This window comes from Lipophrys pholis (genome assembly GCF_963383615.2).
Source record: "Lipophrys pholis genome assembly, chromosome: 3".
Taxonomy (NCBI): Eukaryota; Metazoa; Chordata; class Actinopteri; order Blenniiformes; family Blenniidae; genus Lipophrys; species Lipophrys pholis.
This window is the reverse complement of record NC_137627.1, coordinates 25,564,159-25,586,429: the sequence shown is the minus strand read 5'-3', so window position 1 is coordinate 25,586,429 and position 22,271 is coordinate 25,564,159. Positions and strand designations below refer to the sequence as shown.

At 40.2% G+C, this 22,271-nt stretch overlaps 1 protein-coding gene across 1 annotated transcript; it reads right to left on the bottom strand.

Moving 5' to 3' along the window:
* Positions 1-10,701: 10,701 nt before the first annotated feature.
* On the bottom strand, positions 10,702-21,418 carry LOC308107845 (protein sel-1 homolog 3). The gene is made up of 23 exons (XM_080460412.1): positions 21,312-21,418; positions 20,763-21,228; positions 17,945-18,071; positions 17,734-17,855; positions 17,537-17,652; positions 17,397-17,458; positions 17,174-17,306; positions 15,851-15,989; positions 15,631-15,768; positions 15,014-15,219; positions 14,769-14,948; positions 14,520-14,639; positions 13,276-13,416; positions 13,127-13,189; positions 12,828-13,001; positions 12,625-12,752; positions 12,453-12,536; positions 12,270-12,360; positions 12,094-12,181; positions 11,814-11,923; positions 11,585-11,712; positions 11,394-11,493; positions 10,702-11,010 (listed from the first exon to the last, which is right to left on the bottom strand). Exons 1-23 carry the CDS (start codon positions 21,363-21,365, stop codon positions 10,921-10,923), a joined length of 3,060 nt encoding a protein of 1,019 aa, XP_080316538.1. The 5' UTR covers positions 21,366-21,418; the 3' UTR covers positions 10,702-10,920.
* Between the last annotated feature and the right edge of the window lie 853 nt (positions 21,419-22,271).

Genomic DNA, 22,271 nt, shown 5'->3' with positions numbered 1-22,271 from the left:
TTATTGTGCAGTGTTTGTTATTGAAGATGATTTTTAATTGTTATTACTGCTGCTATAATGTGTATAATGTGACATGTTGTGCGAGATTAATTAGTTGTTCTAATTTGACCTACTTTATATACAGTAGCTTCCAATGATGAATCTCTTTCTATAAGGTCATCCTGTATAAATAAATAAATAAATAAATAAATAAATAAATAAATAAAAGCTGTGCCTGGCGTTAGAGAATTTATCAGATGGCAATGCTTCAACACGTAAAACTAAACGAAAAAAAACTTGCTGGAGAAATCAGATTTTCCTTTTAGTGGGGTTTTCTGGAATCCAACCTGGCATCTGTGTGCCGCTAATATATGTGTACTTTTAACTAAATGTCAAAAACACAACCAATTCCACAAACACCTGGATGTCATTATGGGAAGCACAACAATTTGGATATTTCTTTTTCAATCAAGCGGAAAACTCCACAAGTGACCAGTTTTTACAACTCTTGTCACTTCAAGAAATGTTTTATTACTTTATTTTAACTTACTTTATTTCATGTCTATTCAATTTCAATCAGGGTGGAAGTGTGATTGTTGTTTTTATGTTTTTTTGTTTGTGATGAGCTTTAGGACAGCCGAATTTCCCTTTGGTGATTAATACAGTGCTATCTATCTATCTATCTATCTATCTATCTATCTATCTATCCATCCATCCATCCATCCATCCATCCATCCATCCATCCATCCATCCATCCATCCATCCATCCGTCCATCCATCCATCTATCTATCTATGCTGTTTTCAAAAGGGTAAATATAGTAATTCTACATTGGCCAGGTTACATTTATTAGTGTGAAATCCAACATTACCAGTTGGTGCTGCAAACAGGCACCAGCACAGTTACACTGTTGGTGCCGGAGAAGCAGCTTTTAGTTCCTCAGCTCGTCATCTATGGAACCAACTACCTGAGCCCCTGAGGACTGCTGACACTTTCACTCCTTTTAAAACATTTTCATTTGCACAGGTTTTCAAATAAACAATAGACTTTGCTTATTTTATTCCATTTATCTTAATAAAGCTCTTACCTTATTTATTCCAATTTGTATGTATTTTTAATCCCTTCATCTCTCATTTAAACAACGATTGACTTGAAAACTTGCTCCTTCAAATTAATCACAGATTAATTTTTGAAGTCATGCAGTTCCTCTGCTCATGTAGAAATGAATTATTTCTATGTTGGATGTATAGAGTGAGTCCGTTGTTTTCGAAGGTACCCGATACAGCGTGACGTGTGTGGTAATGTTTGTGGGTGATTCGGGACCCCAAATACCAATATGGGAAAAGCGCAAAGTAAAGTTGATCTGTTTCTAAGCCCTGATCTTACCACACCCACTGACTGACTAGTGAGAAATTAGGCACGGTTTTTGGCTTTAGGCCAAATTTGTTGTCAATTACTCTTTGAAATGCACTGATACAATGGAGCACCTGCTCTGCTCACATAAAAATTCATTATTTATACATTTGATGCATAGAATTCCTCTGCTCATGTAGAAATTTTACATTTCTATTGTAATTTCTTCAAAATAGAAGTGTAGAACCAGGTTTGTGAAGATACCAGGAACAGCGTGACAAGGCTGTCCTCTGACAAGGGGACGTATTCTTTGTTAGTGATTTGAGACACCAAATACCTTTTGGGTAAAGCTCAGAGGAAAGTCGATCCTAAGGATCAGTGTGGTTCCAAAGTGGACCGTATGGTCAGTGGTTGTGGGAAAAACTCAGTAGAATAATTTGCAGTGCAGCAGAAAGCACAGGAATCAGATTCCAGCAACAAAGAAACATTTATTTGATCATATTTGCCCTCAGTACGAGATGATAAAGAGTATTTATTAGGCCATCCCTTCAGAACTTGGCTTCTTTGTGTGATTCAAAGAGACTTTTGAGATCATAAGATGCGAACCATGTAGTCATTACTTCTAATGTCCAGAACAATCTTAGATATTTGTTTCTTTAGGTAGATTAAGTCTCCAGGTCTGGTCCTTGTCCTCTCCCGTCCTCCCACTCGGCTCCGCCGGGCACACGCCACCGCTGAGGCCCATTAATCAGAGCTCGTTCTATCAGGCCTGAACACACTGCTCTCACTTCTCATGCATTAACCTTGTTGCTGCCCCTCACCACCCTGAAAGTTGGCACTCATGTGCTGCATGTGTGTGTGTGTGTGTGTGTGTGCACATGTGTGTTTGTATCCTGAGCTCTTGTCACTTGTTAGTGTTGCAGTTCCTGCTCCGCTATAAATAAAACTATTCACGGGGAGGGATGGAAGCCAGTGGAGTGCTTTGACAGCAGAGGACACCGCGGCCTTGTCTCCGTACGACATGCGGATTAAATCGGTTCTACAAACTGAGAGTTTACTACACAGCTTAGAGTACTGTCACACAATATCCAGTAGATTTTTTTTTTTTTACACAGCTCACTCATCATGCTTTTGCTTTGTCACTTTATAATATAATTTCCCACATCAGGAGGCAAACTAACTTACTTTAATGTACATGTCTGATTAAATTTTTCTTTATTAATAAGACCGTCACTGACATACAGAACAAGAACCTGGACCGTGACAGTGTAGAAGCATTTCACTTCAACTATAGAAATGATTCTGATTTCAGGGAAAAACATGAATAAATAAACAAATCGTCACATTTGAGAAGCTGAAACCAGAGATCAAGGTGTTTCACACACCTTCCATTCAGTTGGTGATAAATAATTGTATCGTATTCCTGACAAACACAAGCATTTCATACCATGACAACAAGAGAAAAGAAGAAATCTAAACAAAAATTGTCTTTTTGCATGTTCTACCATTGCCGAGAATGACCCCGAAATGAAACAGTGGATCCTTACCTTGACCCTGACATTGCAGGAAGTGACCACAGAGAACCACAAAGAAGACTGTAAACAATGGAGCACCGACTGGACGAGCCGAGCGTCCTGCAGGGCTGCAGCCCCTTAGCGCCATGATAATCCTGGAGGGTGGATGGAAAAAAATAAATAACTTACGGTAGTTGGTTAGACACACACACACACACACACGCACACACACACGCACGCACGCACGCACGCACACACACACATACACACACATGTCACAGGTGAAATCTGGCAGAAGATATTTCATCCATCCGTTCATGTTTTAAAGGAAAATTATGTGCATTATACTACATACCAAGTGGACTACATAGAATACATTTCTGCAGAAATGTTCTGTTAGCTATTTTATTAACAGCTAAATAATTTCACATTATTTTGTGTTTATATTTGTTCAAATGCACTTTGAATCGAACAACAGAACATAGTTTAATTCAAAACAATTAAAACTGTTGAAATAATTGAGAAGATTGCTCACATTTTTGTTGTTGTGACACAGACGTCACATCAGGTATTTTCAGACTAAAAAGCCTGACGTGACGTATCAAATCACAGCCATATTTTCTTAAATTGTTTTATATTAATTAGCTCACAAAATGTGGTCAGAATAGGTTAACTGTAATGCATGACTTCCTATTAAAGCATTAGACATGTTAAATGGGTTCAAACCCAACTTTAGTATTAAAAAAAGTGTTTCTGAAAATTAGCTACATCCTTCACTTTTGTTAGCAAGCCACGCCACCATTTTCAGGAAGTCACATGCTGCCACAGTCACATGACTGTCACATGACAACCACACCAGGATGTTACGTAGATGTCACTTAGGGACTTAATGAGTTAAGTTCAAACATAAAGCAGTATAAAGAAGGTTTTAGGGTATTTAAAGTGTCGGTGACACCCGTGTCACAGTGGGTTCTCATTAGCTTTCACCTCTGCCCAAAGTGCTACAACCATTAATCACAAAATATTGAACAACCAACAAATAATCCAATTTAATCAACAGACTCACCAACAAAAACAGAAAACTGTCAACAACAAGAACCAATGCAAAACAACAATTCAAAATTCAGTAATTTGAGTAAAGTTTCTTTTTATGGATTGTAACTACATAGAGCTTTACTGTGGATTAAAAGATGATTTTAGTTGATTGCTTATAATCTGATAACTATAAACTGAAATTATGCAAAACCACTCCTGATAAATAAAACAGTATATGCATTTAACTGATCTATTTTGTCAACATTGAGCCTGAAATGGAAAGCAAAATTAACATTTTGGATAAAGTCAATGTTTTAGAAAATGTGTTGGAAAGTAAAGACTCATGGTTTTTGACTCTTACAGACAAAAAAAAAAATAGATATTGTTAATCAAAGCAAGAGCAGAGAATCTAGGGACTATAATGAAATTGATATGACTCTAATCAAAAGGGTCATACATGAAATTGTTGTGCCCATAATTCATATTAGTAATCTATATTTTCACACGGGAAAATTCCCAAGTCAAATGAAAAAAGCAAAAGTTGTGCCTATATTTAAGAATGGTGATAGCCATGAGGTGCCAAATTATACACCTGTTCGATTCTCTCAGTTCTCCAAGATCCTTGTGACTTCAAATTAAAGCAATTTTTATGGATGAAGTAAAGCAGGATAAAGGGATTCTAGTGAAACAATAGAGGAAGCAGAGGAGAGAGGAAATAGATAAACACCTTGAGAGCTGATCTTTACAGAAACATGAAGAAGAACGCAGTAATACAAAGATTTCACATCACACAAAGTACCAAAGGAAAAAAAGGAAATTAAAAACAGATTAATTATCATGACAACATTAACTTAAACACTTTACCAGTTTGCAAAATCAATAAGAAAAGGGTTAAATAAATGGCATCTTCATGAGCAAAACTTCAAACTACAGTATAAACTAGAAAATTTCACAATAAAGTACCAATAGAAGTTAAAAAGTATCACTTTCATTCACTTTGAATGGGAATTTCTTTCACGGTTTTTTACAATCTTTTTCCAAAATGGTTTGACAAATCATTAACAAAAATCACAGCACAGAATTCTAAATTCTTTATGTTCTTTTTGGCAGAAGAAAAATATTTGTTTGATAAACAGGCATCTCGTATGGTAATCAGAACTAATATCAGCTACAGTATATCAAAACAAAAAAACAATGAAGTAACGCATAAATAATGTCCAATTCATGTTTTATTCAGTGTAACTTGACTTGTTGTAAGATAGCTTTCTGATGGTGAGAATAAATTGTACAGCTCAGCATGTAAAAGATAATAAGCCATTGAAAATCACAGAAATAAGGTTCTTGCAAACCATTTACGGTTTGATATACAGGCACAACTCTGGGTTTCTTACTGCGATGACATTTCTGTCATGTGCACGCAGAAAACAACCAGAGTCAAACATGGGCAAAGCTCCCTGCTGCCACTCTAATAAGTCATTCACACTGCGTGGCACAGTACCATCATTCACCCTGACATTTCACAAGCAGCTTCTGAAGGAGAGCAAATCAATAGACCGACAATTTTATTCACTCATTTATATTCACATCTTGACGCCCAAGAAAGAGATGAATTATCTGGCACCATTTCATAATTGGCAACGTAAATAAGACCAAATTGCTGTGCCTTCAAATTCAAAACAACAGCATGCAAACAACAGGCATTAGGTCTGATCACCAGCCATTACGCCACATCAATCTGGAGAAATGCCGCTTTTGCCACCATTCAGCCGCAGCATTAGAAGCAGCATTAGAAGCAGCAGTAGAAGCAGCAGTAGAGAGCGGAAAAGTTAATTGTGTAAAAACATTCACAACCATTATTGGAGACTTTCAGCTAAATATTAAAATGTGTGGGATTTTAATTGTGGCATGAAAGAAAGACAAAAACTAAGCATGAGTTTATTTTTAGCAATATAGCTTTGATAGCTTTGATTTATTTCAACATTTTGGGAGTTTTGACAAGAAGTTGTACACATTCAACTAAATATCAGCTCTTTAAGGCCTATTGATGACTCCAAATTGATTATTTATAGGTGTGAATTTGTTAGCCCTGTGACGAACTAGTGACCTGTCCAGGATGGAACCTTCCTACATCCATACGCAGCTGGGATTGGCTCCAGCGCCACTGGATAAACAAGTTGGGATTTATAAAAAAAAAATTTGGAGTGTAGTGAAAAAGGCAAAAACTATATCAGAAATCATCTGATCTATCTATATTCAATGCCAAATTTAAGGTCAAAGGTGTTGGAGCGTATCCCATCTAAAGCGAGGACATGGCAGGCATATAACCTGCCAGGAGACATCTATCACTACACTAACACGGGATGACAACTCCTCATACTGAGGGGCAATTAACTTGATGTCCCTGGATTGTGAGAGAAAGCTAAAATACCTTAGAAATCTCCTATTATACAGCTTTTCATCACTTTAACATGGGTCTTGTTCATCCAAAAACATTGGATTCAAAGTTTATTGGCCCAAATCCAGCCTTTCCTTGATTTTCATTCATTTGAATTGGATCATATGAGCTGCATTCAGAGCTGCCGAGTTGTAGGAGGGTCAAAGGGAGGGCCTACATTGATTGGGATTGACTAAACTCCAGATGACATTGTGTACGGTTTGATTTCTGATTGGCTCATTGTATTTCCCTTTAGCAATGCTCCCTACGGTCATGTCCCATTTGGACAGAGCGCTCAGCTAGTTTTTAAATGGCAGGTTGTATCCACAACAAAACACTGACAACACACATTAAAGACATCAACACAGAAAATCTGCTTTCCATAGCTGACAGCTATGTTTTGTATTGCTTTATTTCAAATGTATAATTAATTTTAAGGATTTAAAAGCTCATTGATTTAGATTTTTGTTATGTGGAGTATAAGTCACAAATATTTTAACACACCACACAACTGAGCTATTCCCCGAAAAATACAAAACATCTATTTTATTATAATAAATACGTGAAGACAGCTTAATATTTTGTTTCTTTGGAGCCCAGAGTAACTTTTGCAATATGATGCAACTCTCAGTAAAAAAATCACTTCAAATGTACAGTGAGTCTTCAGTGCTGGAGGCGTCTCTTTTCAAATAAGAAATAAAGAAGTCATATTTCATTGCTACAGGAGACAAAGTTGATCCCAACACACAAACACACACACACACACACAGTACCTGCACTGTGTCTTTTGCCATATATCCACCACACGTATGAAGTTTACAGCTTCCCTTCGTTGAACGCTCACAACTGGCTCAGCTCCTCTTCCTTTCCCCGGACAAATAGCCCCTTTTCAGCAACAGAGGGAGGAAATAAATAAAAAAGAGGAGGAAAGAGGGAGGAGGGGGGGTCAGTGAATGAGAAGAAATGGAAACGAGAGACAGATTGCAATGATAATTTAAGTTGTCAGGAGCTGCATTCATGGTGAATCCAGTGTGCACAAAGCAGAAATCCGCATTCCCTCAGTGCTGCCGTCTCCTTTTCTATTCAATTCTTTTCATTTCTCTGCCATTTCAGCTCCGAATCATAAGCCTCACTGTGCTGCACTTAAATCACAATGTTTCTAACTGAAACATCATTGTGCAGCATGCTCAAAGACAACTAGAGAAGAAAGCTGCAGCTCGACCATACAGATCTAAAATAACAACATATATTTATCACAAAGACAAATGCATCAACCAATAACTTTAAAGGTACTGCAGCACAATAACTAATATAATAATATACAGCTGGGGTTTGCTCTGAATTAGGGTGAGGAAACAAAAAGGAATATTAGAATCAGGGAATAACTGTACTTAACAAAAACATATTTAAGATATTTGGTAGAGATCACTCTGCCATGGTTCATCTTGTACATCAAACTCTCAACTATCTAAATGTAGTTACTCAAAAGAGAACAATGAATGATTATAATCTTCTAAAATGTAGACAAAATGTCAGTTTCGGTAGTATGTTACCTTATTTACCTGCCCTTTTTAGAGGTAGTTCATTTCCAACTGAATCAACTTGGAGCTTAAACTGTGACAGAGGAGCTGCTGATTGTTTTTCAACCTTCCGTAGCCAGGTCACCGTTCTGGACGCTGAGAGGTCAGCTGGATCACAGAGAGCTGGGATGTTTTCAGAACTTTGCAATTTCAGCAAAAAGGTACACTGATGGAAGCGCTTGAAACCAGACGAGCATCTAAAGGACAGACTCCCTGCTGAATGCATACTGCGCCTATAAAGGTACATTAGTCATTTTCCACACTCACCCTTCAAATACACAGAATCACACTCTAAAATAGAAAACAGGAGGCAGTCATGTTTTAAGCGGCAACTCCAGGTATAATCACTGTGCACCGATGTCAGGAATATGAATCATAAAAATAGCCTGAGTCACGCTGAGCTTGCACATGATGTAAAGCTACATGATTGTTTGGTAGCAGGCTGCATGTCGATGTGATAATTTAGCCTCATATATGATGGTTCCTGGTGCTTTTCTCCACACTACTCCTTAGGATCTGTTCATATTCCCCTTTTTTATCCCGACTAGAGTTCTCTTCAGGTAAAAACTATTTCGTTTGGGTGACGTGAACACGCCCAGTGATCTCTGGTCCCTAGAAATGCTTGGTCTCGGTTTGTTTACAAATGATCTTTCTAGCGGGCAGGGTGAGAGGACGTGACGTAGTGCACAATGCATTCTGGGTAGTACACAAACAAAGCTAACCGCGCAAATCAGAAGAAGCAGACGCAGAAAGAAAAAGTTGGAAAATATCTTGTGGGCAGACGTGGAGTAGAGAGGAAGAAGTAGAGAGGAAGACTCATTGATATCTGGTCTGAAGACTATTGACCTTATTCGGCGCCAAAACTATGGCGCCGCCATATTGCATCATTTTGTCTGACAACTTCTGGTGGGTGGGACTACTGTACTATTGTGTTGTTGCCTGTAGTAGCAGCTTGTTCTGGACGGTGAACAGGATTGACAATCTATCTCTGAATTAAGAGTTTTAAACATCGCTCATGTGGATTGACGCTCCGTGGATTGACGCTCCGTGGCTAGCCAGCTGGCTGTATGTGGATCGGTGCACCATGTCTAGCTGAGGCGAGCTGTGTGGGTTGCTGCTCCAGTGCTCCATAGCTCGCTGTGGCTATCTTTGTCTGTCGGTGCTCTGTGGCTAACTGCCGCTAGCCGTTTGTCACTTCTCAGGTGTTCCACGGCTGGCTGTGTGTGGTGCTGATCAGTGTCTGGCCCCACTTGGCTGTGTTTGTCGGTGCTACCTGGCTAACCAGCTAGCTGTGTGTAGCATTACATGCTCCATGGGGAGCTGTCATAATAACTGGATAACAAGGAGAAGGCAGTTGAAACAACAACATTCTGAACATAAAGAGCAGAGACAGGACTGTTGTGGAGCAACATATAACCTGTGGCTTTGAGCAGCACTGTGTAACTTTTATAGCAACATAATCTCTGATGTAGAAGATGAGCGAGAGCAGGTGTCCACGACTCACTGGGTAAAGCTCATGGTTGTAATAAAGAATAGCAAGTTTGAAAGGATTTATCTTGGTTTATTTCATATAATGAGATTCAAACCTTCCACAATATTGAAGCTGCAGGAACAGCTGGTTGCTCTGCTTCACCCACTCCAACTGGTTAGCATGGTGAGCTATGTCGCTCGGTCTACAGTCTACACCAGGGTTCACCAATTCCGGGCCTGGAGGGCCGGTGTCCTGCATGTTTTAGGTTTCTCCCAGTTGCAACACACCTGAATGCAATAAGGGCCTTGTTACTTGGCTTTTATACAAGCTTGACGATGACGTCAACATCAGATTGAGGTGTGCTGAAGCTGGGAGAGAGCTGATTAGGTGCCAGGTGACCGTTAAAACTTCCAACACAAACATTATATTCATTAACTTTTATTTAAGCAGGAAAGTAAAAAATCCCATTGAGATCGAGATCTCTTTTACAAGGGTGACCTGGCCAAGAGGTCCGCAGCACACAACACGTACAAAAGTTAAAGTGCGACAGTGCAGAGATCCATGAACACATAAATTAAAAGAAAGTGAAATAATTTTTTGTCAAACCATAATATAATGTTGTTTTTTTTAACTCTGAGGTGATTAGGTCCAAATGTTGATGCAAATCCTCACCAGTTCCTTGTGTCATCTGCAAATAATATACATTGTACAAGTTCATAAACTTTACAAATGCCATTAATGTACATTATGAACAATTTAGGTCCTTACAGTGTAACACTGACCTCTGGGGCACTACACACGCAATATCCAAATAATCCTTGTGACAGTCTCCCATCTTCACATCTGGTTTCCTGTTCTCTAAGTAGCTTCCCACCCAATTTAATACAACTCCTGATTCCATACATCTCCAGTTTATTGATTAATATGTCATGATTTATGGTATCAAATGCTTTTTTTTTTTTTTTTAAGTCAATGAAAGCTCCAGCTCCAAAAATCCATTATAAAGTGAATTTTGCATAGTATGGGACCTTTAAGTTACAATGCATCATCACTTCAAAAAGCGTGTATTATTTTACAAATAATTTAAGCAAAATTTATTAGTTATTTATTAGTTATAGTTATTTTTTTAATCATCATCATTGTGGTGTGGTTTGCGAGAGTCACGACAATGTGATGTGACTGATGGGTTTTTTTAGAAGGCGGGAATCCGTCACAGCAGTTGTTGTTGGATGTTAATAAAGCCACCAAAGGCACACAGCCATTGTCCGTGTCTCATTGGACATGAAACTTGTTTCAGGTGTTTGTCCCGGTGTCCTTCAAAGTACGAGATGGTGATGCTTTCAGTGAAGATAACTTTAATATTCCTCAGTACACTGCAACAGACTTCCAAAGCAAATATAAGAACAGTAATACAGACAGAAATTGTGTTTTTACAGTGATAAACTAATGTACAGAATGCAGACTGACACAAAGCTGTTCTGTTGCATTAACTTGAGAGTTTAGTCTTTCCAGTTTGTTTTCCAGCTTGCAGAGAATCCTCACAGGTATTGTCGTTCTAGTTAACAGACAATAAGCGTCCCCTGAGCACTCCAAGGATAAGTAGGAGCAAAGTTGGAGCTGCAACCACAGCAACGGCCATGGAGTACTGTTGGTTAAAATATATAAAGTAAAATAAAATCAGTGTTAGTGAAAGAAAACCCTACAATCCATAGCACTAGTGTTATATTGTGTTGAGAACTCTTGAAAATAAACATCAGATTGATTAGAAATGATGGATCTTTAAGCTGTCATGGATGCATTTAGCATGAAGTATCAAGCAAAGCTCTTATTACCAGTGATTAGATTGTACAATTTCTCTACATTTCAGAAGATACAACTGTATGAATTGGGCACTTCAACAATAAAGATTAGATGTGTGCAACATTGTATGAAAAACACAAAATACCATAAAACTGCAATCAAACACAATCATCCCAATGTGATCACTGAGAGAAAATGTATTTTTGAGGTAGATTATCTTGATATTACCTTAACAGCAGCACTATAGTCCTTTTGGAATGACTGCAGATAAACACTGAAGAGGGCCATGCTGCAGGGCAGGAATGAATCGTTGTCCGAGTCTCTGCATCTGAGGTCAAAGAAGAAATATTCTCTCTGTCACATTTGTACTGTAACATAACTGGACTTTTAAAGCTGATGCATATACTATTCAAACACACCTTTTGTACAAAGCACTTAAAAGTGAATTGTTGTCGGCCAGGTACAAGTCTGAGAGGCCAAGTTCTATGAGTACAGACAGAGGTAGCGTGTAGCCCTCCTGGGTGAGGACACCCAGGTTGTACCAGCCCTGTGGAAGGTCACAGACACACTTACAAACACATCCACTGGTGCAGAGCTATGGCTCAAATCAAACTTCAAGAAGAAACCCTATAGAAGTGACAAACTGACCTGGGGATTATTTCTTAGTGCTGCTCTTGTGTACATCTGTGCTGCAGATAGCAAGTCTCTCTGTGAATCTTCACAGCCCTCATACAGAAGGTCACCCAGTTTAATAAAGGCTGCAGGAATGACAACATTAAAATGATTAAATATAGTATTTTATACAATTGAAAGATAGTTCAACTGTATTTAACTGGAGTGAATGGGCTTCATTGACCTAGAAGTGTACTCATGTCGAGCCACAGCATTCAGATCAGTATCACACAAAGTATCTGGGTAGTGCACGTACCGTAAGTGTTGGGATTTTGACTTTGACTCGTGAGGTTGTAAAATCTCCACATGCACTGTGATGTATAAACCGGATCCAGAAGACCTCCCTATCCGGATTCAATGTAAATACAATTTTGTAGGAGTATTATTGGATTAAATACAGCAGGACAATAAGATGTTACTCATTTCACTCACCATTTTTTCTTCACACAGATATGCCACATTAAACTGTGCAGCTGCGAACCCCGCTTCAGCAGCCATCATGTAGTATAACAGAGAGCTGAACCTGCAACAGGAAGGTCAAAGCTTCATTTTGCTTCATCCAGCCTGCTGATCAGAATCAAGTCATCACCGTGTGACACTAGAAAAAGACATTACATGTTATTCTTGAGATAAGAATCCATTGCTTTTCGTAAGATGCTGCCCAGGTATCCATTGTGCTCCGCTGCCCACTTTGTCCACCTGCAGTCAGTGAAAGAAAGACATCTCGTTTCAGAAAAGAAGCAATGTGTTTGTGGAGTGAAGTAACTAAAAATGTGGGGCAGCTGACAGAACGGCGTCTGAAGGACGCCTGTGGACGAGTCCGGGGATCCCAGTGATCCAGACATCAGCCAGTTGAACTGCTCCCCTGATGTGGCCTCTCTCTGCAGACCTCAGGTAATACTTATAAGCCATATACTGCCAGAAAGACAAAAAGGATGTGATGCTCACTGAGAAGTGTTTACATGATTATGTTTTTCTTGGCAAACGAACCTGGCTGGAAGGTTTTCCAGGATACAGACCCCGAGAGTGCATGACACCAAGATTCAGAGCAGCTTCTGGAGAATCCAGCAGATCGGCCTGCTCCCACAGCTGCACCGCCTGCTTGTAGTCCTGCTCGTACTGCTCGTAGTACCAGGCCAGGGCATTGATGGCAGGAACAAAACCCTGCAGGGCAGACTACTGTCACAAGTCTGACTTTTACAAACTTCACATGAGTTGTTGCATAGGAAGTTGACTCTTTGTGGTAATAATGTCAAAGTAGTGATATTATATATAATATAATACAAAACCTGGTCCATGGCCTTCCTCAGGAACATCACGGCTTTAGGAACATCCTGTTCAACCCCATGCCCCTGATAGAAATCAGCATTAACATGAATGGAAGTGGATGAAGTGACATTTCAGTAACTGCCACGTTGACACTGGAAGTGGATCTGACCTGCAGAAGTACGATCCCGTAGTCATACATGGACGCCGGGTCCTGCCACTGCAGAGCTCCTCTCCTGTAGTGTCTCGCCGCTTCCTGGATGTTTGGAGACACTCCCTGCTGACCCCAGAACAGCATGCGGGCTACAGTTCGCTGAAACACCCATTCCGAAGGTTAACTGACAATCCTTCCTTCTCCATGCATCTGCACAATTTCTTCACAGAAAATATGGTCGCAAAAACCTTTACCAATGATGTTTTGATGTGCCCATCTTCAAATTTATATCTCCACACGCTAAAAGACAAATGTTGGAGTGGGTTCTATGCATGACTTTAAAGAGGGTAACAAATTTTAGCATTTAACGAATTTGTGGGCAGATAGCCTGGGGAGCGAATAAACAATTACACCAAGTGGGAGTTAATGAACGCCAACATAATATGGGGTCTAAACCAGGCCCATTAACTGAAAGAGAAACAGCTGTTTGGGGGAAATAAAAGTGCCACAGGAAAAAGGTGAGGCTCGAGCAAACCCAGCAGTAACACACAACGTGGTCATCTTGTTAAATGGTGTTTCCAGATGTGTTGCTCAACGTCTTTGAAAAAAGTGCCAAAAAACAGAGGACGACAAAGGGCAAGAAACACAGTCATGATCAGAATGAACTGAGTTCACCTCGAGACATGTCGTTTTTTTGTTAAATACGAAGACAGAAATTGATAGATTTTCTCTGCCATAATTTTGTCAAAATTGGGGCATTTATTATATATTTGGGCCCCGACGCTAATCATATCTGTGAGTGTTGAGAAATAACATCAACTCAGATCTGTCAGAAAGCAGCGGGACCCTGGAAACCCCACAGTCTGAATAGAAGTGATAGAGGACCTCCAGTCTGTTGTGAATGCAAAACCTCATCTTTGCACAAAAACTCCAGAAGAGCAAGAAGCACCAAATACTTTTACAATAACTTGGTGCCTATATAATATTAATTATCATTGAAAACTTTTGATCTGCATTGTTGTGGCCGAAAAGTCTTTTTTCGTCAGAACAATTCTCTCTTTACATCATTTGTCTATAAAACAACTTGTTAACACTAGAATGCTTTAACTTGATATGAGGTCATCAATGTGACAGTAGTTGTAATTGAGTATAGATTTTCAGTATTACTGATTTCAGTGTCACTGAGTCAGTCTAGATGTTGAGGCATTACTCTCAGAGAGACTAATCTTCTAACAGGCTTGTAGCATGTAGCAGTGGGATACCTCAGCCTCAGCCGCTCCTTGTCGAGCCTGAAGTTTGAGCCACTGAAAAATGTGGTGGTCTTCATTGGTCTGAAGATTTAGATCCTCGTCATTGTTCAAGTAAATTGCCTCAACGAAAGCCTGAGGAAGGTGTAAGAGAGAAGACGTGTTTAAGTCGATGCGTCTGCCGGGAATCTCTTGAAGGAAACTTTAAGGTTTGTCATGTAAGACAAGGGGGTCAGAGTTTGATCCCAGCCATGAGCACATTACCTGCTGTGCCTTGTGGTTGTGACGATCTAATGTTGTCTGCTTAGCAATGTTTGCATAGTAGGCAAAAGCCAGATCTGGATCTGTGGGCAGTCCATGAAGTCCCTGCTGGTGCAGGTGGCCCAGATGAAGGAGAGCCAGTCGATCGTCCCCCTGAGCAGCCAGTAGAGCCAGAAGCCATGCCTGCAATAATCACAGCATTAGAATAAATGGAGAATTTCAGCTGCGATTGGCCCAGTGACACTCACCTTAGCGGGCTGTCGGCGGACTCCCAGGCCAGCGCTGAAGAGCACCGAGGACGTGTACAGAGCCTGGTTATCAGCCAGGCAGCCGGCCTGCAGCAGCAGAGGTAATATTCTGCTGACCACGCTGCTGCTGCTCGCTCTGCTCAGCTTATGAAGTGATAAGGAGTACAGTGCTCTGCCCACAGCCGACAGGCTGACTGTTCTTCCTCCTGCAACCCAACATATAAACTCATTCCACTGGTTCGGCTTCAATGTGTTCAACATAACGTAGGTTTTCAATACACACATTGATGTTGTATGGTTAAATGCTGCTCCTGAGTGATTGACTCTTTCCTCAGTTTAATTCTGGGTTTGGGGGACTTTCTGCATTGGTTTTCTTAGTGATTCCCTCCAGAGTCTAAGGGCAAACACATGATATCAACAAGGGATTCTTCAATTGCTTGTAAATGTGAATGTAATTCCCATTTTGTGCTTGCTTTGTGATAGAATGCTGACTTGTCCAGCGATTGTCAGCTGGGATTAGCACCCTGCAATGCCTTGCTGCAACCCTTTGTTGGATTAATAAACTGGATGTATGAAGATGCCCCCCCCATGTCTGTCTTGTGCAGCTCATTTCTTACCATATTTAGAAGCCAGAGACTTGGCCAGTGTGGCAGCAGATCTTCTGTGGGGGACAGCCGATTCCCACTGCTCACACTTTGAACCTGATGGTAGCCTCTCTTCTACCAGCCACTCATGGAGAACATCAAAACACACTTCTAGAAAAAGAGCAACACACGTCAGTTCTTTTTATGTAGGTTTCAGTGATTTTAGCTCCATCTAGTGGAGATAAAAGCTTACTGCTGGACTCTGTCCTCTGCTTGGCCTTGAGGGAGTAACCAGTGATCTTCACACTCATCTCAGCACTGAATTCTTGGCACATCTGCAGCCACCCAGTCAGGTTCACACTCTTAATAACATCTGGAAGAACAACTTCATGCTGCACGAGAAGAAACAAATCATCAATCATGTTGCTGAAGTTGTTAAGTCCTCTGGGTTTTGCACCCTAGAGCAGGTCTGTCCTTTTTCACTCTTCTTTTGTTTTTTTGTTGTTGTTGTTTTGGAGGGGGCAGGTGTGTTCAGTTATATATTATACGGACTGATCATGGCTATACAAGTCTGTCTATTTTACACTTCTCTAAATTGTACAACAGAGGCAGTGTGAACCAAAAGTGCACATAACACCTATTTTATTTTCAAATACAAAAGGCTGCTTGTTTTATTGAAAATGTATGTGTTTTGTTTGTTTCCCCTATAAATGCTCCTGAGTGCCTGACAGAACATAATCAACAGACAATCACAGGATTATTAAGTGGAGATAGAAAAGAGTAATGAAGCGCAAAGTAACTGACAAAGCAGCTTTCTGTGTTTATGCTACACAATGTTGTGATTCCTCACACATATTCATCAGCCCCCATCTGTTACTGAAAGGTCTGCTTCAAAACATTACTTGGATTTTCATTCTCTTCAGTATTCAGTATACTTCCTGTCTGTTTTATCCTAACAAGTCTTTCAGTCCACTATTTTTTTTATGTAAAAACATCAAATAAAATACAAATGTGGAATAATAGACAATATCACTGAAGATTTTAAGGTTTTAATGCTTAAGCTCATCTTCTGTACTGAGTCTACATTATATTCTGTTTCTGTTTGGTTATTAAAGTGGCAGAATAATGTGTTTGTATCTCAATTAAATGTGTATATAGATATGTGAACGCATGTGTGCACAAGAAGTACAATTTGCAAATGGAAGTTATATTTGCGTAAACTGAGATTTACAAGGATCTGTAAATGCTCTCCTACATTGACCCATTACAGGGTTTTTTTTTGCCCTTGCAGGCTCATGTTTGTCCCACCAGGTCCTATTCAATTCTTGTAATATTATATTTGTAGCCAATGAGCAGTAAATGTTCTGAATCCTCTGAGGAGACCCAATTCAGACCAAAACAAGTGTGAGCCTGCCAGTCTTACTGAGGGCAAAGAAAGGCAGAAATACAGACTCAGAAGTTTTACAGATGCTCATTATGTATTGTTCACATTCCAATCTATCTATTTAAATCTATGTGGGTTGCAGCGCAACAGTAATGGTAGAGCAGCAGAAGAACATGTTGATAAAAGCATTACCGAATTGTGAGGCGATATTCCGTTGCGGAAGTACGTCACTGGTCCAAAATAACCTTCGATGCCTTTCACATAGTTCCCTCCACCAATCACAAAGTACCCCTCAGTGTCGTCCAGCACAACATTATGTCTGCACCTGTAATGCGTGTTGTTACCAGAGAAACAGAACGATTAGAGCTCCGGTTCAATATCTGGAACCGTTTCATCAGGTTGAACATGGACTTACACGTGCTCTATAGATTTTACTGTTCTCTGCCCTCCATCCATGCACACTGTGGAGACGCTAACCTGTGTTGGAACAACAGTCTTTTTTCAGTCTGGTTATGGCACACAAACAGAACGTTCTGGCAGCTGGAGGCGACTTACTATTCTTCCTTGCAGAGTCAAACTCAGCCGGCACCACTGACCTACAGGGACTTTGAATGGAGAGAGGAATGCAGAGGATTCCTCAGACGCTCCTGTTAGCTGGACGTGCAGCTGGCCTGTAGGGAAGGAAGGATTCATGGAAGTCCAGAAGATGTCAGAACATGTGGAGATAAGTTGGTTAAAAATCCTAATTATACCTGACTGTGTGAGAAACATTGCAGGTGTGCTGTAGTCGTTATATGAATCAATATGATAAAAGACCCCACACAAGGCTTCCTGGCAGTGTTTAGTCACAAATATCCAGACGGTAAACATACACCTGGTAAACACAATGTCTGACAGTCACTTGATGAACTGACTTCGAAGCAGAAAAAGGAATATGATCACATTTGGTGCGACATTGATTACCAGGGAGAAGCAAAGGCTTGGCCTCGCAGGTACTCCAGAGCCTCACTCCTGTAGGGGTCCAGTGTCCTCGTGATTCCAAAGTTTTCTCCGGTCGAGGCGAAAATCAAAGACAGGAAATCTAGAGTTTCTGTATGACATAAAGAGTCTTTAGGTTGAACTTGGAAAACTTTCTCACAATTTAAGAATTCATGGCTAAAGTCTAAAAAATGCTGAATAATATGTACAACTGCATGTCTCATCTCTGAACTCTACAAGACACACAGCTTGTTTGCTCATGTGCAATTCAGGGTTTTTTTTCTCTATAAAATTACTGTGTTGTATTTGGAGCTACAGTAAATAAATAAAGTTGAATTGGCTCGAAATGAATAGAATTGAATCTGAAGAAAAAGTCATGAATATTGATAACTCTACACCATCATCAACTCCACCTGTTTTGGTCTTTCATGTCGTGCTTTGTCACAAATCCTACAGTTTTATGGCATGCTGTTTAATATGCATCATTCTTCTCTCCTGTCTTCTTTATAAGTCATGTTTTATTTGTAGATTCCATATTCTAAGCTCATTTATTAACATTCTTCTCAGTTATAATAACTTCATCCAGTCTCTTGATGTTACTCAGCGTGGCGTGCCAAAATTGAATAAATAAATAAACCATTAAATCATTACACAATGTGTGAATAATTAATTCAGATTGGAATTAAATACGTTCATGTGTCCATAACTGTGTCAATAACTGTGTCAATAATTAAATTACCAAATCAGTTTATGTAAAAAAAAAAATATATATATATATTTAATTATTTCACTGTTTAATGAACGATGTCATGATTCGGTTTTGCTTCATGAATTTATTTTACCGGTCACACGCCCATCAAAGTCAGTGGGTGAATCCTTACACCTTATTGGTTCCGCTGCACATCGAGTCAAAGCCGATGTGAATATGTTCCGATACACTGGGTGGCGCTATATGTTAAAGTCTGCTCCTGACCCGTCTTGTTTCCACCCAACAGGTGTTTAACTTTTATCTCTTAACTTCTGCATATAAGGTTAAATTCAACTTGGTCAGATATGCCAGGCGCCACACACTAACACGTCCCTGTAGCAAAACATAACCAACAATAGTTCCAATTGCTACACTAAACACCTCTATGTTGGTTTGGATACCATTTAAAGGAGTCATCACCTGCTGTCCTCACATGTCCAGTCTCCCTTAAATTGTCTTTAAATCAATTCTTAAAATTTATTAGGGGAAAAAAATCTATTGCAGAAGCTCGCTCTGACCCTTTTTCATACTGCAGCTTCCTCTCGTGGGAGGACAAGCAGATTTTGACAGGTACGGATACGAGTTGATTCGCCGCAGGATCTGTCAATCATGGTGCTGGCATAATGATAGCATAGCAGTCCTTTGCACTCGCGAAAACTAAAACTAAAAACCATCATAGAGCTGTCTACCAACACCCACGCCACACAGCAACGCTGTGTTTCGGGGTCCACACTGTTGGGCGTGATTCTGATTTGAACAAAGAGCCCAGACAAAAAGAGTCAGCCATTTTCAAGCTCCAGGGTTTCAGGCAAGTTTCAACTGAGGTCCAATACAAATATTCATGTTTTAATAAGGGAAAGTGGGATTTCCGGGTGATGACTCCACAACTTTATTTAAACTGACAAAAACCAAGAGGACGACTCGGTTCTGCTAAACGGCTCAGTGCTGAGAGATATTTTATACTAAACATCCCTAGAAGGTTCCTGCAGATCCTCCGGTAATGAAGCCACCTCGGTTTGAAACTCTTCAGACCAAAGCAATGGATTTGACTAGATTAGTTTTAGCCCCTCCCACTGACTTTGATTGGTGAGTTTGACAGAAAAAAGGAATTCATCAAGCAACACAGGACCATCAAATATTCATTTACATCGTGAAATAATCATATATGTTTTTTACCTAATGACTTGGTATTGGTACTCAGATTTGTGTATTTAATTTCAGTTTTAACTGATTAATGACACATTTAAGTAATTATTTAATGGCGTATTTATTTATTCAATTTTGGCATGTTTAGTCCTTCATATGTGTTTCTAAAGCCATGTAAAGAAGATATGAGGGACTTGCAGCCCCAGTGGTGAAGGTGGTAGAGCGCAGAACACACACACACACACACACACACACACACACACACACACAGTGTGTGCAGGTGTCTCCTGTCCTCAGCAATAGTACGCTGGGATCGGCTCCAGCGCCCTGCAACCCTGAACAGGATGAAGCGTGATAGAAGATAAATAGAATGCAGAGGATTTCGATATACTGTGTATTTGGTTTAGATTAATTTTACACTGCAATTTACACTTTTAAATTATAACAAACACAACACCAGCAATAATATTATTTCAATTTTGTATTTAGTTATAATTATTCATAAATACGTCAACATTTGGTTAACAGTTTTCACAGATTGGACGCCGTGGGTAAAGCAGGAACCTTGAGAATGTTGTTTTGACGCGTCCTGATTATTGGAGGTTATGTTAATTACATTTAAATATTAAGAAAAGCTTTTTATTTTAGGTGTTTATATAAATAATCTCTGGCGTTTGTACTGTAGTAATGATTTCTTTTTGTTTTTTTTCACGATTGTCCTTATTGTCACTGTTCTTGTCTTTTTCCAGCCACTAATGTCCTTTGGCCTCGCCAACAATGAAACATTAGAAGAAGATTCTTTCAGACTCTTGGCACCAGAAGGTATTTAGATTAATCACACTGCAGGACTCAGCTGCCAGACGGGACAAGAGAGTTTCCTCATATGCGTATTTTGACGTGTTATCTCACCTTTTTCCATGGGGCATTGTTTTTGTACAAACTGTTGACTTATTTCCAGCATTTGCATGCCCCAGTCCACACAGAGCTGACACTGCTTGACAGGTCGACTGAAGAACGGTTTAGGCTGCAAAGTCGCCACATCCTGAGCTGTGACAGTATCTCTCAATCCACTGTATCTCACCGAGGCCCGGAGGAGGCAACTCAGCACCCAGTCGGAGTCTGAAATAATCCCATCATCTTGATACACCAGCCAGTCTGGCAGGTTGAGCTTCACAGTCCTTATTTTAGGGTCACCGGGGCTGCAGCTCCACCGTTTGAGCAGCAGTGTGGACGTACTGCCAGTATCAAAAGAGACCACACAGTCCAGCTGTACCGTGGCAGGCTCATCACAGGAGTACAGGATCTCCAGGAGCTGGTCTGGCAGAGCCTCGGCAGGAGGATTCAGGAGCGTCACCTCGTCTAAAGCCCAGACTATCTGTGTGTGAGGGTTGACAGGCACAAGGCAGCTGTCAGAAAGCAGAAGAAACCAAAGAGTAACAAGGTGAAGCTTGCTCCTACCTGCATACTGAGGCAAACCTGGCAGATGTACTTAGAAACTGTGAGGAAATCCATGTTTCACACAGTGCTTTTATTAATCTGTCCATTAGAGACTTTCAAGCTCCTGTGAGGAGTCCAAAGATCCGGTTCTCATCCTGCCCCGCCTCAGCTGAAGTTAGTCTTAGGTCAATATTTAACAGCACGGAGCTCCGCCCAACCTTTATAAACACAGAGAAGTTCAGATGCCGCTTCAGGAACTGGCCTGCATTCCCACAATCAACATACAATCCAAGAACAAGTGGGATTCACTGTGTGACAGACGTTACATTGAACATAACCAATCCTCTGGCAATCCACCTGAAGTGATTCCTGAACAGTGACGCTGGTAACGCGTTAATTAGTGACACCTTACTCTCATATGACCACTTTTGTCAGTGACGACTAATCTAACGCGTTACTATTCCCAAACCAGTAATAAGATTAAAGTTACTTATTCAAGTTACTCTGTGTTACTATAGTAGCGTCCAGCAGGACGAGTTCCTTGTCTGTAAAGCCGCTTTATTATTAAACAGAACCAGGAGCTGCTTCCTCCAAACACACACACACACACACACACACACACACACACACACACACACACACACACACACACACACACACAGTGCATGCATTCCCTGCACACTCACTTGACCCGCCTCCCTTCTCCACTCTGAGCCAATCACAGGCCAACTCGCTCTAACAGTGCGTTCAGGTAAAAAGAATCAGAACCAACAAAATCATCACTAAACTATATCATGGCAACAAGAACACAACTGCAGAGATGTTAAACTATTTTTTGTAATTTTCCTGAGTAAAAAGCTATATTGGCAGGAAGTCCCTTTTTTCAATCAATCAGTTGATGAAGGACTTTATTTTTCCCCTGGGAGGCAATTAAAAGGTCGCATAGAGCAGGTAGTGCAAATAAATAAATAGATAAACAGA